General features: G+C 35.7%; 1 protein-coding gene across 1 annotated transcript in view; it reads left to right on the top strand.

The window, feature by feature from the left end:
• Positions 1 to 18,580, top strand: part of LOC140756450 (uncharacterized) — a 36,686-nt gene that overhangs the window by 11,854 nt on the left and 6,252 nt on the right. The window contains exons 2-4 of the mRNA XM_073091962.1: positions 11,575 to 12,837; positions 13,142 to 13,348; positions 17,691 to 17,853. Of these exons, the coding sequence (XP_072948063.1) occupies positions 11,589 to 12,837; positions 13,142 to 13,348; positions 17,691 to 17,853 (1,619 nt within the window). The 5' untranslated portion in view covers positions 11,575 to 11,588. The remainder of the gene's footprint in view (positions 1 to 11,574; positions 12,838 to 13,141; positions 13,349 to 17,690; positions 17,854 to 18,580) is intronic.

Below are 18,580 nucleotides of genomic sequence, written 5' to 3'. Positions count from 1 at the left end.
ATTTATATAAATGACTTGCCCTACTATGTAGGGAATAATCACGAGATTGTATTGTTTGCTGATGACACTTCACTTTTATTTAAGATTAAAAGACAATTAAATAATTATGACGAAGTAAATAATGCTCTCTCGAAAGTTATCCATTGGTTCAACATAAATAATCTTCTTCTTAATGAGAAGAAAACTAAATGTATCAAGTTCTCGTTACCCAACGTGAAGCATGTTGAAACCAATGTGTTATTAAATGGAACGGTTTTGGATCCCGTGGAGTCAACTGTTTTCCTAGGTGTTACTATTGACGCCAAATTGCAATGGGGCTGCCACATAGATAAATTGTCGGGTAGACTCAGTTCGGCGGCATATGCTGTTAAAAAAATTAGACTTCTAACAGATGTAGAAACAGCTAGAATAGTTTATTTTAGTTACTTTCATAGCATTATGACTTATGGTATATTGCTATGGGGGTGCTCGTCACACCTAAATGATATATTTATATTACAAAAGAGAGCTATACGAGCTATCTACAGCCTGCCTCCAAGAGCTTCACTAAAAGAACTATTTAAAGAAATAAATATTCTAACTGTTATATCCCAATACATATATGAAAACCTAATTTATGTAAGGAAAAATATTGATAAATTTGTAAAACGGTGTGACACGCATAATGTAAATACAAGGAACAAACTTAACCTTTCTACACATGTTACTCGTCTCCACAAAATAAGTAATTCTTTTGTGGGTCAATGTATACGTTTTTATAATAAACTGCCCATCAAAATCAGAAATTTGTCAATTAATAAATTTAAAGTTATTATCAAAAACACACTTAGTCGTAAAGCTTATTATAAAATTTCTGATTATATTAATGATAAAACAGCTTGGGACTGATCAATAACATAATTATTAGTTAATTAAGAAAATGTCAAAGTGTAGCGTATCTTGCTGAACAAACTTCTTTTTTTTTAGATAAATGTAAAGCAAGATACTGGAGCTAATGCTTTATTAATTATATGTAAAAATAATGGCATTTAAAAAAAAAAAAAAAAAATTAAAAAAAGAATAATTATTTTTAAAATTAAAAAAGACAAACCCACTGAGTTTCTTACCGGATCTTCTCAGTAGAGGTCGCGTTCCGATCCGGTAGTAGTTTAAGAAAATATTGTAACTGACAATTTGTAAGTGCCGCCGTTGGCCTATACAAAATAAACATATTTCATTTCATTTCATTTCATTTCATAAGTTGCTTTAGTCCCTTAAACTTCTCCCTTGGATCCAATTACTTTACAAGTCTGATATGGTCTGGGTTCGAATTCCGATCAAGGGATCAAGCCCTTCAATTAAGGGTTAACGACTGCTATTCAATAATAACGACCGGAACATTGCTCAACCTGTCCTCTGAAGTTTGCATATTATTATGACATTTAGCCACTAATGGTCACCCATTGAAGTCGACCACGCCCGATGTTGCTTAACTACATCGGTGGTAATTGATCTATAAAAGATTACGACCTACAATCCGTAGGGCTACGATTAATATACCGCACTTGACATGTTATTTAAGTTATTCAGAAATATTATTCAGATTAGTTCGTTCGTTTATAATTTACGTTTATTATCAACCCATTACTGACCCAGTGTACCACAGGATTAGATGATATTCATAGGTTAAGTGCAAGTTGGTAGATTCACATGCCTTTAAGATTTTTTTAAGATCTCTAAGGTCTGCAGATTTTCTCATGATGTTTTTCTTCACTGTTGAAGCAAGTGATAATTAATTTCTAATAATATAAAAATCAGAGGTGCGTGCCGGGGATTTGAACCGCGGTCACTTAGATTGAGAGGTCAAGTTACAACGACTAGGCTATCATTGCTTCTAGATTTATGTTACCACAAAAACAGTTTTAGACTATATCTGGTTTATACTAGCAGTATTAGACGCTGACGTGTTCTGGTTTGAAGAGCGTTGTAAAGATACACTACGAGGCGTTCCAAATTAGTCAATAGCCATATCAATACATCTGTAGACAACTTCGGGCAGGGTTCTAAAGTTTTAGCATTTATTACCTAAGTCAAATGACTTCAAAATACTAATATTTCGAACGCCTTTGTTTACGTTTTTATATCTAAAATTAGCATTGAACAACTAACAAAAAAACAGTCTATGAACAGTATTTGAAAACAAATCATACACACGTACAACAATTGCGTCACGCACACGACCGGATTGCAATTGATAACTAACGTTTTCTCAATTGTTCGTTATTCAATGGAAAGTAAAAGTTAATCGGAAGGTTACGGCTTGTTTTGTGAATAGACATGATTTGACTGGAACTATGAATTTATGGTCATTTAAAGTAGAGCCCTTTGTGGTTTGTGGTAACTCTACCACATGTATTAAACAGCAGTTTTAAGCGCGGTTATGTTCTGGTTTGAAGGGTTTGGATAAATTGGTTTAGTAGTTCTTACTTAGTCCTTAGCAGTGATAGCCTAGTGGTTAAGAAACGCGGCCTCTCGATCGAGGGGTCCGAGGTTCAAATCCCAGGAACGCACCTCTGACTTTCCAATTTATGTGCGTATTAGAAATTAATTATCACTTGCTTAAACGGTGAAGGAAAACATCGTGAGGAAACCTGCATACCTGAGAGATTTATAAAAAATCTTAAAGGTATGTGAAGTCTACCAATACGCACTTGGCCAGCGCGGTGGACTATGGCCTAATCCTTCTCATTCTGAGAGGAGACCCGTGCCCAGCAGTGGGACAGTAATGGGTTGATGATGACTTAGTCCTTTAGAGATCCTTTTTATTTATAAGACTGGAGTAGCAAAATAGTCCACCTGATGGTTAGTTGATTACCGCCGTTTATAAGCACTGTGATAAAGTCTATATGGAACTGTTTCTAAAAGCCTATCACAGGTGTATTGCCCTATGGTCTCATATGATGCTGCGGCGGACCTAAGATAGGACTACAACTCCATCTGAGTTTAAATACAAATGCATACCATAAAAACTTTGTTACTTTAATAAAATATTTTGATGATTAAAACTCTAATAAAAATATTTTAATTTTTTGTTTTGTATTATTAAAATGCAAACGACTCAAGGTGCACTGAAATTAATCTTTTTCTGTCGCTTTGTACAAAAAATAATTATTTTTAATTGCCTGTCAATCAAAATATTTAAACAGATTGATACTGTAATAAATACCAAACTAAAAACGCGCGGGCAGCGAAAACATGTTTTTTTAGAAGTAGCAGACGAGCATGCAGTCCACATGATGGGAAGTGGCTACTGCCGCCCATGTACATTTGTAATCAACCCCAGAAAGGATATTCCTACCTGAGGTCGGCCACAGATGGGCCGCTACCCCTGAAGACTAAGCTGGAATGCCTCGGAAAAGTATGTCTACCTTACCACACCCTTCAAACCAGAACACAGCAGCGCTTAACACTGCTGTTACTGCAGAAATGGGTGTGGCGTTAATGTTGTGCAATGAACGGAACCGTTCCCATTGTACCGCCGTGTGTTTCCATAAATAATTGTTCAATGGAATGTGACGGGCGTTTTGTAACTATTACAGTTTCCATGGCTGTTCTGTTTAGTTCACTTTTTTGCTTTATTGTTATTAATGTAATTATAAACAATTACTAGGTTTTCTAACTGATATTATTGAATTAGACTGTGGTACAACCCTTTGTCCTTCGAATTCGTGGGCAATACCGGTACACCTATTCCCGTGTATCGCTGTGTTCTGATTTGAAGGGTGTGGTAAGGGACACATATTTATCTGTTCCTTTCTCTTTAGGGGTAGCAACTCATCTGTGGTTAACCTCAGGTGGAAATCTTATCATAGGTGGTCTATGTTGGATTAAACTTTACTGATAAAAACAACGTGTCTCTGTTCGTATGCGCGCATGTAACTCGAGAACCATTGGTCATACAAATATTTTTTTAATGTGAAAATATTATCTGGCTACATCTGGTTATGATATTTAATCTACTAAATAAGCAGTAACAATTTTAATTTACATTGAAAGAAAAGGTATTGTTACGCAATCGTCGAGACTTCTAAAATTAAGTAACATATTATTATGTTGTATGTAAAAACATAATGCATTTTTAAAATATAAAATTAAGAATAAATATGTAGTCCATGTAGTCGTACAGTCTTGTATAAAATAAGTACGCATGTGCAATCTTTATGTAACACATGCTGAGTAGGCCAATGGAAATTATAGTTATTAAAATAAATAAACATTATATATAGTCATAAATTATATAATCATGGATCGATTGCTGGGTGACATAAAACATATATGTACATCTGCCTCGCCGAGTATCGAATCTGGAACCTCACAGATTTTAGTCACAATTATTTTGTCAAATTTGATTTCGTCGTCAGCCCATTACTGTCCTACTGCTGGGCACGGGTCTCCTTTCAGACTGAGGTGTTTAGGGCATAGTCCACAACGCTGGCCTGGTGCGAATTGGTAGACTTCACACATCCTTGAAATTTATTATTTTTCGATCTTTCAAGTGTGCACGTTCACGATATTATTTTTCATCGTTTAACCAAATGATAACTAATTTCTAATACACACATAACTTTTAAAATTGAAAGGTTAGTTCCTGGGATTAAAACCTCGGACCCTCGAATGAGGCCGAGTTTCATAACCACTAGGCAATCATTCCATCAAATGTACTTAAAAAATATGAAATATAAATTTAAAATATGAAATTTTGCAGACAAAAGATGTAAAAAGTAAAGGCTTGTAAATTGTTAATCTTTTTTCCATAAATTGTATTTATCATAGCGCCAGCAAATGTCAAGGGTGATGGGTGTTGTAAGAGTTTCACCAATAATGGTATAGTGAAGTTAGTTGGTCGACAGGTCCACAGTCAGCTAAATATAAATATGTTGGTAAATAAATGATACAACATTCATATTTGATATTGTCATTCATAAGGTGATATTTGGGCTATTCTGAAGGCCTGGGGTTCGAATCGCAGATATTTATATTTTTTCGAAGTTATGAGCGTGTATCGATCAAAGAAAATATCGTGAGGAAAACTAAACCTTGTAAAAACGTTCTCGAAGGTTTGTTTTTATATAGGAGTAGTCCACGAGCATGCAATTCAACTGACGGTAAGTGGGTACTGCCGCCCATGGACATCTGCAATCAACTCCAGATAATATTAGATTCTTCGGTCGGCCACATATACACTGCCAGCCCTGAGGACTGAGCTGGAACGCTTCGGAAAAGTATGTCTCCCTTACAACACCCTGTAAACCAGAACACAGCGGCGCTTAATACTGCTGTTATTAGGCAGAAATAGGTGTGGCGGTGGTGGTGTCAAATCACAAAGGATTCTACAACCTTCAAAGTTCTTCTAAGTTATAAAAAACTTTGCTAATAAATAATAATACCTACTTTACCTTATATACCGACCTCACTTATATACCTTACCATAATAAATTAGTCTCAAAACTAGATAAACTAAATGTTTCATAGTATTTATAAGGTCCTTGAACACCTGTATAGTAAAGGGACGGGAAACTAAATACTAATAGGTATCTCAGTCTAAACCTAAAGTAGAGCATGGGAAACCACTAGCTGTTTTAGGCACGATCTAGTATTTATACGGCAAAGATTATGTCTACAGAGTGGCCATTGTTAACAAAGTTATTTGGTTACTTGGAGAACTAAACATTTATATCTTACGTAATATTTTTAGACTATTTATAAATCAATTTTAAAAACATATTTTTTTTGCGATGTTTTTAATTTAATTATAGGTAATGACTCCATGATGAATGTGCTAAAAATATTTAATTCAAATTCTTCTTTCGATTGGATTTTTTTCATCACTATGAGGAAAATCCGACTGCAAAAATATATACTAACATAAATATGTTTACGCATATAAAATATAGAGAATTAGTATGATTGCAGCAAAGGAGCACTTAATAATAAAAAACGACTACTGACTAAGGACTAAACTGAAATGCTTTGTGTCAGGGTATCTTTTTAACCGACTCCCTAAAGGAGAGAGATTATGCTAGAGATTAGCTTATAACTTTTTTGTCTCACACCGCTCAAATCACAATGCAGCAGCGTTGCACTGTAGGCAGAAATAGGTGCATCGGTGCAGTCAAACATACAAAGGGTTGCAATCTCTGCAGTATCTGCAATATAATCTTTGACGCTAAACAAAGTGAACGGCATTGCGTTAACTTGTAACATAATCTATACTAAATGTGTATTGGTTTTAGTGACAGCGGTTTGTGGTTCTATTCTAATTGAGGTAAAGTCTATTTTTGAAACTAAGACGAAATATTAAATGTCTATTAGGTATATCGAGATAGAGCTAATGTTGTCTGTATTTGCTAAGCTATACTTAGAATTTATTAAGGTATTATAGTTAATACTTAAAATAATTCGACATTTACTTTGATACATTATCTTCGTTAAAAATACAATTTTAGCACATAAGTAGCACTTATCATCATCGTCAGCAACCCATTACTGTCCCATTGCTTACTCGTATATTAGTAGCACTTATATCATAGTTAAATGGCACAGATCGTAACTAGTGGGCAACAGTTGCTGTTGTTTCATTACCATGCTCAGTCAGCATTATAATGGTTTCGTATGGTTCGATTTGTTCCATACAAATTAAAAATATAAACTTATATATAAACGTTGTTCATGCCTATAATTGGCACTCATACGAGCCTTATTATTAATACTACTATAGTGTACTTCTAAGTACTATATAATGTATTGTGTTCGTTGCTGTTGGCATGTATATAAATAAATAAATAAGTTACAAAACCTATATGTTATGTAGACGACTGTCGTCTGTTGTTGTTGTCGCCTGACATCGTCCTCGTCTGTCGTTGTCACCGTCTGTTGTGATTGTTGTTTGTGGTCGTTATCGTTTGTCGTCGTTGTCGTTGTCTGTCGTTGTCTGTCGTCGACGTTGTTTTAGTGTCGTTGTTGTGACAAATATTATTTAATGGTTTAAAATAATATTGGTTTAAAAATATACCATAGCAGTGAAGGGTTAAGTGAATGAATTCGAAACCAGTTTGTCTGCATGCGGAACCTAACCCTTTACTTGCGCAATTAACTGCATTGCGACCAACTCAGTAAAATACATAGTTGAGAATGTCAGTATGTTAAAATTAAGTAATATTTATGTAATCGGCTTTATTTTATCTTTATCTACATAATTATCTTGTTACCTTGTCTGTATACATACCATTATGTTATTTTATATATTACTAGCTGACCCGGCAAACGTTGTGTTGCCATATAAATAAAAAAATGTTAAGGGTGCACTCTTATCACGTAAGGGTATGAAAAATAGATAGTAGCCTATTCTCAGACATTTTTTTTCTTTTTTTTTTTTTTTTTTTTTTTTTTCTCGAGGGGGAAACCTTCAAAAGGTACCCGACGACGTGGGAGCGACGCCGGGTTATGTGGGATTTTTACCGCACTAAAACCCCCCCGGTGGCCGTCCTCAACGCTTGTTGGAGAACTCCGGGATCTCCGACGGAACACAACCGGAGCCCTCCAAGCGCGATGCCCCAATCGGGCTCTACCCTGGGGGAGCAGGTTTCGCTCCTCCCACACCATGCAGTGTTTACGACGGTATGCGACCACACATACCGCCGTCCTTCCCGGGGTCGCTAGCTGGACGGTTCGAGCTCCCACTCTTGCCGCCCGCAACCCCGGAAGCCCCCTTTTAGTCGCCTTCTACGACAGGCAGGGGATACCGTAGCCCTATTCTAGTCCCGGAACTACAGGGACAGCCTATTCTCAGACCTACTGAATATGCATATAAAACTTGGTGAAAATCGGTAAAGCCTTTTCGGAGGAGTACGGTAGCTAACATTGTGACAGGAAAAATTTATATGTAAGATATCAAAGTATATGTACTTTCTTAAAATAAAGTAACTATTTCAAACGTGAAGCATTTTCAGGATTCAGCTATAAATATATTTTAAACATTGAGGAAGGAAACAGCATTAGCATGCAGTTCACCTGATGGTAAGTGGCTACTGCCGCCCATGGACTATGTAATCAACCATACATAAGAGTAGATTCCTATATGAGATCTCACTGATACATTTCTACCCTTGAAGACTAAGTTGGAACTTCATTTCAAAATTTACTAAAATGGAAGAAAACCCGTACACAATACTAGTTATTATATGAAACAGAACGTTTACATTTTAAAACATGTAAGTATTACGACATACGAAGGTTTTTGTGAAGGGGTTATATAATTATTTTTAAGATTTTTATCGTTCATGAATATAAAATAATTAAAGAATTGTTATATGTATGAAACACTTTCTACTGTGATATTGTGTATTTTTAGTCCAAAGCACCCACTGTTACGATGCGGTCGTAACAGTGGGTGCTTTGGACTAAAAATACATAAGACCTAGAGTCGTCATCCAATTAGCCCACTACTGGGCATAGCTCCACTATGAAAAGAGGGAATAGGGCATACCCCAATGCGCTAGTCATGTACAAATTGGTCGATTTCCCACATATTTAACCTTTTTTAGAACTTTTAGACGGGCAGGTTTCCTCACGATATTTTTCTTCATCGTTTAAGCAAGTAATTAGTTTCTAATACGCACATAACTTTGGAAAACCATGGTGGGCACTTAAGATTCGAACTTATTTAGAGGTCGAGTTTAAATCAATAGGTTAAATTAGTCTTAGAATTAAAAATAGATATTCAAGTGAATGCCTGCTTATAATAGAATTTACTACTATGGTTTACTTTGTAGAATATAGGACCTTTATCGAAAAATGTAAGTTAAATCCTTAACCATCTTATTTTATTGTCAACTGTCTGTGCTCTAAATTCCCAAAGACGAATCGCGTGGCGAAGCTAAAGCATTCCGGGTTCGATTCTCAGACAGGCAAATATCTGAATAATGAATTATGATATCCATTGGACACTAAGTTCTAGAGCTTCATAAAATATATAACTAAGTTATTACTACATCCTCTAATCATAGCACCACATTTTCATAAAGATCTAAAATATTTTAAGAAGATAAGTTGTATTCATACAGTTTTCTTCGTCATATAAATATTTCATCACTTTTCACACGGCAAGGTGAACGTGTGTTAGAAAATAAAATATTGCCACATGAGAGGTTAGCAAAGGTCATGTCAATATAACCTTCGCAGATTTGGCTTACGGAAGTTATGATGTCTATATCCTATCTATCTATCTTGTAATTAAAACTTTTATCGACTTGTTACAAAATTTAAAGATTTTTATTGAACAAAAACACGTTACAACAAGTAATTCATTAAAAAATCAAAAAACCCGACTGCACTATAAAAGCTGAAGTAGAATTACCAAAAACGGTGAAATAGGTCTTTTATTATTTTTATGCAGAAAGCCAAATACAAAGTTTGATAGTAGGTATCTGCTTCAAAATCAAAAATGTTCAAACAATATTATCCTATTTTATTTATCCTCGTATAGCTCGTATAGCATTTACGCTATATAAATAAACTATGAGTAAAAATCCAGCACTCTAAAGTTCTGCGGTTTCCCTTTGCGTTGATCTTTATCACAGCAACACTACTCATTTAGTCAGACAGTCATCTCGATGAGTTATATATATATGTATATATAATAAAATGTATGTGTAATCTCTTTTAAGTTCCTTCATTTATTTTGATATCTACTCGATAGGTTTGGTTAACTTTTTTTAAAACATGTTACTATTTCGCAAAAACAATCCACCATTTACGCTCCATAAAGTATATAACTTCAGTAATTCAAAGTTCCGGTCATTATTTTACCTCGTAATGGGTAGAATTTCATTATTTTTATCCAACAAGCGAAATACAAAATTTCATAGTGTTTTCTTCAAAATTGACGATTGTTTAAATCAACTTTTAACCCTCATTTTACCCTCTACGGGGTTAATTTTTCGGATGGGGATAAATAGGTGTGTCCTTGTTCCTATCCAGAAAGCTAAATACTAAATTTTGTAGCAGTTGCTACAAAATTAAAGCATTTCAGAAAAACTGTTTTCCCCTATTTTACCCTCTTAGGGGTAGAATTTCCAAAAGGCCTTTCTTAGTACTTATTTACGCTATACAGCAAACCTTTGTACAAAATTTCAGAACTCTAAGTTGAGCGGTTTTGGCTGTACTTTGATTTCTAAAAAATGAAAAAGTCATTTAGTTAGTCAGTCAGTCAGTCACCTTGCTGTTTTATATATATACAAATATTTTTTCGTAATCTCCGTTTAATTTCCTTTCAATTGATACCCTATTCGATAGGTTCGGTTAACTTTTTTTTTAAATGTGTTACTATTTCGCGCCAAAAATCCGCCATTTTATTTTTTTTTTTCTTACACCTATCTAAGGACACTCGGGTCATTGAGACGTATATAATGACACCTTAACTGTCGAAATTGATCCAGCCGTTTGTTAGATCCGATCAAATAAAGAAAGACAAACATACAAGATACGCGCGAAAAACATAACCCTTCCTTGGCAGTCGGGTAAAAATACAATAGTAAAATCCAAATCTGCAAAATAAATCTAAATTGTTTTTGTTTAGCTGGTACGGAAAGGATTCCGATAGAAGATTATGATGGGAGAACATGCTTACTTATTTGATTTTTGTAAGCGGTTCATAATATTACAGGACTTTGCGTAATTATATACATAAACAAAAAATATTCATAAGCGGAATAAAATAGTGTGGTCTGTAGTTCCAGCTATGTGGAATGCCAAATATGTGGAATTCAATTAGCTTAAGTTGTCATTGTGTATGAAAGTTTTATGAAGAAAAATGTGTTATATGTACTATGGATTTTCTTTTGCTGCATTTGCTCCGTAGGAAAACACCTCTCGAAGTGGTACTAGATATATTGAGTTTAATGCATGACGTGGCAAAAATCTACTTTGTTACGAAATAGAAATTTATTTCCAATTCAATTTATCAGCAAAACTCGTAGTACAGAAAACAACAGAGCTCAATTGTGCTCTGAAGGTTTTCTTTGATTGAGTAATTACTCAAAATGAGAATATTGCAATCACATCTAATGTATCTATTAATTAATTTGAGAAATGTATTAAATAACACTTCCTGCATAATTCAATGCCACGTGCTTACCAGAGCGGAAATCTTTTTGGTAATAAAAGTCAGCAAGGCCAGATTGCAGTCGATACAAATGGTGATGGTGGGAAAAGTGTAATCAAAATAGTCATAACTAATGCTATTAGAATTAATTTGAAATGAGATAAAGGAAATATTATAATAAATAATATATATTTTTAACTTATTACATTGCTTATTATTACATCATCAACATAAATGGGGGTATTCAGAAAAGAAATTATTATTTTTCAACAGTAAGATTTGTTATTATAATAAATATAAATACTAAAATCATGTGAAACCTATTTATAGACAGATCAGAAAAAAAATAATAACAAGACTGAAAAAAGGATTCTTATAGGATTCGATTTGTAACTATGACAATAAAATTATTAACATTTTTTTTGTTGTTTCAGATGGATACACCAAAATGTACCACAGAGTGAGAAGAAAAATGAAGTACATATTATTCAGCACCATATTACTTTTAAGTTCACAGTCCCTTGCTCTACCTAGAGCTCTAGACATTCCACAGAAAATCCCCGACAAAAGCTTCGATGACTTCGACAATAACATAATTGATTTTGATGATGAGTACTCCGTCAAATATAATAAGAAATTTGGCATGGTGCCTTGGAAAGTTAATGATTTCAACAAGGAATCTTATAGGTATAACGTTGTAAAGGACGAGATAAAAAATGTAGCAGACAGAACCAAAGTAAATAATGAGGAGCAAGGACGCACTAAAATAGAAGTTAAAAATACCACAGCAGCTGTGGAGATAACGACAGAGTTAACTGTCATACCCTTAGAGTTATTAAGTACTACTGAAAATGCACTTATAAGTTTAGTTGAGAGTACAGCGGAACCTGATTTAACAGTAATACCGCTGACTACAACTGAGAAAGTTATACCAAACATTGTTATTAATCAAACAGTGACTTTACCAACATCGACACAGTTGTCTGAAGATACCACCATCACCACAGAAACTGTTGAAACTACCACGAAAGACGAGACCACTACTCAGGTTTTAAGAAAATCCAACATAACTGTTTCAGTGACAGAACAAATGGTTACAAGCACGGAAGCTATTACAAATGCAGAAATAACGACAGAACCGGAATCAACTACTGAATTAAGCCCAAAAATTTTAGATTTAAAATATGAATCAACCAAAAATAACACGGTTAGTACGACTACAACCGAAAATAGTATTAGTTTAGATATAAATGACCAGAATACTACAGACGTCAATGACGATGTTACCACCGAAAATTACACTGAAATTTCAACTATAGATACCATAACAAATATTAACGACACAGATTTAAAAACAAATTCCAGTAAAGGCGTGGATATCATTGACAGAGATGATTTCGATTCAACAGAATCAGATGAAGAAGTGCCGGTTTATACAGAACTAGATACAGAAGGCTCTTCTGAGGTGCCCGAGGATTATTACGATTCCAAAGATGTTGTGCCCACAACAGCGCCTAGGAATGATGCTCTATCAGTAATATTTGGGTTAGCTGGTAGTGTGGTAGAAAGTATGGTGGAGACAGTAGCTGAGAGGGTTGTTCCTAAAGGAATCGTAGATCTCTTTAGGCGGATGCAAAAACAGAATGAGGCTTTGGAAGCAGAGAAATTGAGAAGTAGAGAAGAAAACGGTGGATTAGGTACGAAATCTAAATCTTACTTTAAATGAAAATGAGTATATATCTGCTGTCCAATTTAGTAGTTAAATCCATTTTTGTAAATTTAATATTTTTCACAAAAAAGAACCATCCCTATATTATGTTAGTGATAGTAGTAGTATGTTAGTGAAACCCCATGACATTCTAAGTTAGTCCTCAAGAATAACAATTCTATTAACTTAAATAAAAAGTGAGTTGCCCATATTCCATATTTGAGTGCTTTCTAGTCAGGGCATTTTTGAGTTACTTAACGTAGGATAAAATAATGTATTATCTTTAATTCTAGGTCAGTTTACTCGTGGTATCATCAAGACCATATCCTCTGGTATTGGCAAGCCCCTCAGTCAACTGATGGCTGGTGTGAGGGACTACGGTTCCCTGGACAGCGACCGAGGATTCCTCAACAGCTTGGCGTCAGGAGTCACCAGTGTAGCCAACGCTGCGTACTCCATGGCTGATGCTTTCAAGGATAGAGTTCAGACCATTTACCCTGGTAAGTGATGGATTTTAATAAATTTAGATTTTCTGGAAATCCTTCCTGCTTAGACTGTGACAGCAAACCGATGTGAGACATTTCAACTGAAAAAGAAAAAAATGACACCCATGACATGACATGTTATTTTGCAAATTAATAATTTAAATATAAATAACTAACTAAAATTATAAATATTTATGAGATTGTGAGGTTTAAACGTGAATGTGAATTTAACATAATAATTGTATCATAAGTATTTGTGATATTAAGATTTTGTGAAATTGCAGTATTCTGTTACGAGATAAAGGACTTGTTTTCTTGTTGTGGAGCTTCGTTCTCACCAGCGGAATTAGAATCTGAACTAATTCTGTATTCAGTTGTAAAAGAAGTCGGTATCGAAGCGAAACCTGATGAAAAATATGACCAAATACAGTATTTTCAAAAGTGTGTGCCTACAATAAAATTGCGGAGTTCGCCTCGTCTCATCACTGCCTAGGGGTACAGGTGTCAATCTGGATAGGAATATACTCATGAATAATATACTCATTAAAGTAGTAAAAGATAAAAAGAAGTGTGTGGTTAAAAGTGTGTATTTTTTATGTAAATATAATTTAATTTTAATAAATAGAAAGTAATCCTAATTTTATTTTTTATTCATAAGTTGATATTAATTGTATATACATTTATTATTTTTAATTTATTTATTATTTAGCCTATGTCGCAGGTGCCTTCGACATCTGGTAGTGTTTCCAACCAATACGGTAGGTCTGCAAACCTTATTCAATGTCCACATTGCTCTCAAACCAGATTTTTTAAAGGTATAAAAGGATTAAATATCCACATTGGAAAATCCCATAATCAATTTAAACCTTTGGTCTCAAATGCATCTAATAATTCACAACACAATTCATTTAATTCACAAATTAACGTATCATCTGCACCTAGTCAACCTTTCTGGAAAACTTTGTCAAAATTTAAATCATCAGTTCCTATAATAAATCGCATTCCAAGAGGTGCTCGAATAAGCATAGCATCTAAATTGTCAGACTGTATTAAGATCATATTAAAGGAAAACTCTGTCCGTAGCTGGGAGAATTTTTTCAGTTTTTCTTACATTTTTCTTCATGCCGCTCATTCTTCACATAAACATCTTTCATTAACACAAAAATTAAAACAAAATTGTTCAAGACCTTTCGGCATTTTAAACCATGATGTCACTCAAAGACCATTTCACAACAACTCCATTTTCCATAAAGTTGAAAAAAAAGTAGGTGATGGGGACATTAAAGGTGCTGCAGATCTGCTTTTTTCCAATGATGTTATCGCTCCTGATTCTCCAGAAACACTTTTAGCCTTAAGAGCTAAACATCCTGCACTGTCCGCACCAGTCCACGCCAATCCACCACAAAATTGTAATGTACTAGAAATTGCTCCTAAAGAAATACTAGGAGCAGTTATGTCATTCAAACCTGGTTCTGCAGGCGGCCTCGATGGTCTGACTCCCCAACATTTTAAAGACCTTACATGTGGAGCCACGGGCGAGGCTGGAAAAGTTTTATTGAATGACATTACTGCTCTTGTAAATCTAATGATTTCTGGTAAGGTCAATGCCGATATTACTGGTATTTTATATGGAGCAAATCTATGTGCATTAAAAAAAAAGGATGGTGGAATTAGGCCAATAGCTGTAGGTAATACTGTTAGGCGTATAGCTTCTAAGGTATGTTGCAGACACATTCTCCCTAAGCTTCAAGATAAATTAGAACCCGTTCAATTAGGTTTTGGATCTAAGGGAGGATGTGAAGCTGCGGTACACAGTCTTAGAAGTTATATGCTTAACGATAAAAAAAGTGTGGTACTTAAGGTGGACGTAAAAAACGCGTTTAATTCTGTTAGACGTGATGTATTTTTGGCAGAAGCTAATCAAATTATTCCTCAAATTTACCCATTTTTATGGCAAGCTTACGGTTCACCTTCTAATTTAATTTTTCGAGATAATTTAATTCTTTCTTCTGTAGGTTGTCAACAGGGTGATCCACTTGGCCCTGCAATTTTTAGTTTATCTATACAACCTATAATTTCGGCACTAAATTCAAAATTGAATATGTGGTATTTAGACGACGGTACACTTGGAGGCGAAGCAATGACAGTTTTTGACGATTTAAAATTTCTAATTCAAAATTTTCAAAATTTAGGTTTAGATTTAAATTTTTCTAAATGTGAGCTTTATATACCAGACTCTTTTCTCGATTTGGAAAAACAAAACATTATTGACAAATTTAAAACTTTGGCTCCAAATATTCAACTTTTAAATAAAGAGTCTCTTCGCCTTTTGGGTTCACCTGTATTAGAAGAGTCTATACCGTTTTTTCTTGATGAACAAATTTCCAGTTTTGAAAATATTTCTTCACGACTTAGCAAAATTAATTCACATGTGGCTTATCATATTATCCGGTTTTGCTTATTTGTTCCAAAATTCACATATTTTTTGAGATGTTCCCCAATTTGGAAACATACGTCTCACCTATTTTTAATAGATTCCTTAATTCAGGATTGTTTAGTTAAAATCCTAAATTGCTCTTTAAATGAAAATTCCTGGTGCCAAGCTTCTTTGCCAATTCGGTATGGGGGTCTTGGTATTAGGAAAATTTCTTCTATTGCATTGCCAGCTTTTTTGTCTTCTGCACACAGTACAAAATTATTATTTCAGAAACTAACTCTTTCCTCTTTAGGTCTTTCCGAAATATCTTACTGTGCAGAGGCCAAGGAATCTTGGTTAGCAGTTTGTTCTGGCGAATCACTTCCGGAATCCTTAAGTTCTCAAAGGCAATGGGACGAGCCACTCTGTGAACACGTTCATTCTGAGCTTTTAAATAAAAGTCAAAATCCAGTCGAGCGAGCTCGTCTCCTTGCAGTTTCTGTTCGAGAATCGGGATATTGGTTGCAAGCACTTCCCTCTGCTAATTTAGGAACGCTTTTGGACAATACTTCTTTTTCTACAGCAGTAGGCCTTCGACTAGGAACTTTTTTAAATCATCCACATTGTTGCCCTTGTGGAGCTCAAGTCGACCGTTTGGGCCTCCACGGCCTGTCTTGTCAACGCAGCGCCGGTCGTCTATCACGCCACGCGGCTTTAAATGACGTTATCCGGAGGGCTCTTGTCACTGCTAACGTACCGGCTCAATTAGAGCCGAATGGTTTAGTACGTAGCGATGGCAAGAAGCCTGATGGTTTAACCCTTATTCCCTGGAAGAATGGAAGGTGTCTTGTGTGGGACGCTACTTGCGTGGACACACTGGCACCTTCTCATATTCACATATCTTCCAGGGCAGCCGGTGTCGTGGCAACCGACGCTGAAATTCGCAAGTTGCAGAAATATGCAGATCTTATTAAAGACTACATATTTCTGCCATTTGGTGTTGAAACATTGGGGCCGTGGGGTTCCAATGCTAGATTATTTTTTAAGCATCTGTCCAAACGGTTGATAGAGTCAACGAATGACCAGAGAGCTGGCACATACTTCGGACAGCGAATTAGCCTCGCTATCCAACGAGGGAATGTTGCCAGCATTCTGGGAACTCATCCCAGGGACAGCAATTTAGATGTAGCTTTTTATATTTAATTTAAAATAAAGTTATATTATTTCATTATTTTTTTATATTACTTTAATTTATTTTAGTTAAAACATTTAAGTGTGTAAATGTCAAAAATAAAAATTATATTTGTAATTTCAACTTGGTCTTTAGGGGTAAAAAATACTTTATTCCTAAAATTGGTGAAATTCTTCTTCTTGTCAAATATGTATGTATTTTGCAACATTGTTCCACTTTGAGACTATCGCAGATTTAAGGCAGTAACTTTATGCATGATGTCTTCCTACACGGCGAGGGCAAGCACTGATTTCTATTTTTTTTTTTTTTTATAATATAGGAGTAGCAGACGAGCATGCAGTCCACCTGATGGTAAGTGGCTACTGCCGCCCATGGACATCTGTAATGAACCCAGATAGGATTAGATATTCCTACATGAGGTCGGCCACAGATGCGCCGCTACCCCTGAGGACTACGCTGGAACGCCTCGGAAAAGTCTGTCTCCCTTACCACACCCTTCAAACCGGAACACAGCAGTGCCTAACACTGCTGTTATTAGGTAGAAATAGGTGTGGCGGTGGTGCCGCCGGAGTCGAACCACAAAGGGTTCTACCACCTTCAAAGACTGAACTGACTGAAACTGAAGGTTTGCCCTAGTATGCCGCAGATTTCTTCAGATACAAGAGCTTTTCTGTAAAGTTTTGATAGACAACACTTATCACAGCTGCTAGTTAAATCTTCTGACGGGAGCATCCATCTTCCAATTCCAGGCACGGTGTGGTGCGGCGGTGGCCACTCAGCCCAGGCGCGCTCCAGCGACCTCGGCCTCTTCTTCTTCACAGACACCTGCTGCCGGCAGCACGACGCCTGCAAGCTGTACATCGCTGCCGGGGAGACTAAATATGGATTGACTAACACTGGCTTGTTTACAAGGTGAGTGGGGTGCTTTATTGTCGCACGTGTTTACGCATGTATCCGTGTCTCACTTATATTATTATGTAGATGATAGAACCCTTTGTGGTTCGACTCCGGCGGCATTACCGCCACACCTATTTCCGCCTTATATAAGTAGTGTTAAGCGCTGCTGTGTTCTGGCTTGAAGAGTCTGGTAAGGGAGACAGACTTTCCCGAGGCGTGTCAGCTTAGTCCTCAGGGGTAGCGGCGCATCTGTGGCCGACCTCAGGTAGGAATATCTAAACCTATGTGGGGTTGATTACAGATGTCCATGGGCGGCAGTAGCCACTTACCATCAGGTGGACTGCATGCTCGTCTGCTACTCTTATTTTATAAAAAAATGTCAGATTATAACAGGAAACATACCAAGCCTTTAGTGCCAATGCATTTGTAATTGACCTCGGGTAGACTTCCTGGGCAATACAGATGCTGTTAGAATCTTCCTGTTCTATTTACGATAACATCCATAGCCAGCTTAATATGACCATGTTCATTTTCCACATCATTGCCAAACTTGCCAAATTTACCTAAAATATTCTTACTTCACCATTTACAAAACACGCTAACAAGATGCAATGCTGCGTTACCAAGTTATCGTGCCTATCTTAACGTTTCCAATTTGGTAACACACGTTTCTCCGTGATGGTAACAGACCAACAGTTAGGACATAAAACTTTATTGTTATGTGAAATACCAACAACACGAA

This window comes from Epargyreus clarus, unplaced genomic scaffold, assembly GCF_041222505.1.
Source record: "Epargyreus clarus isolate Ecla_fem2 unplaced genomic scaffold, WU_Ecla_fem_2.2 ptg000035l, whole genome shotgun sequence".
NCBI classification, from domain to species: domain Eukaryota; kingdom Metazoa; phylum Arthropoda; class Insecta; order Lepidoptera; family Hesperiidae; genus Epargyreus; species Epargyreus clarus.
This window is presented reverse-complemented; position numbering and strand designations above follow the sequence as displayed.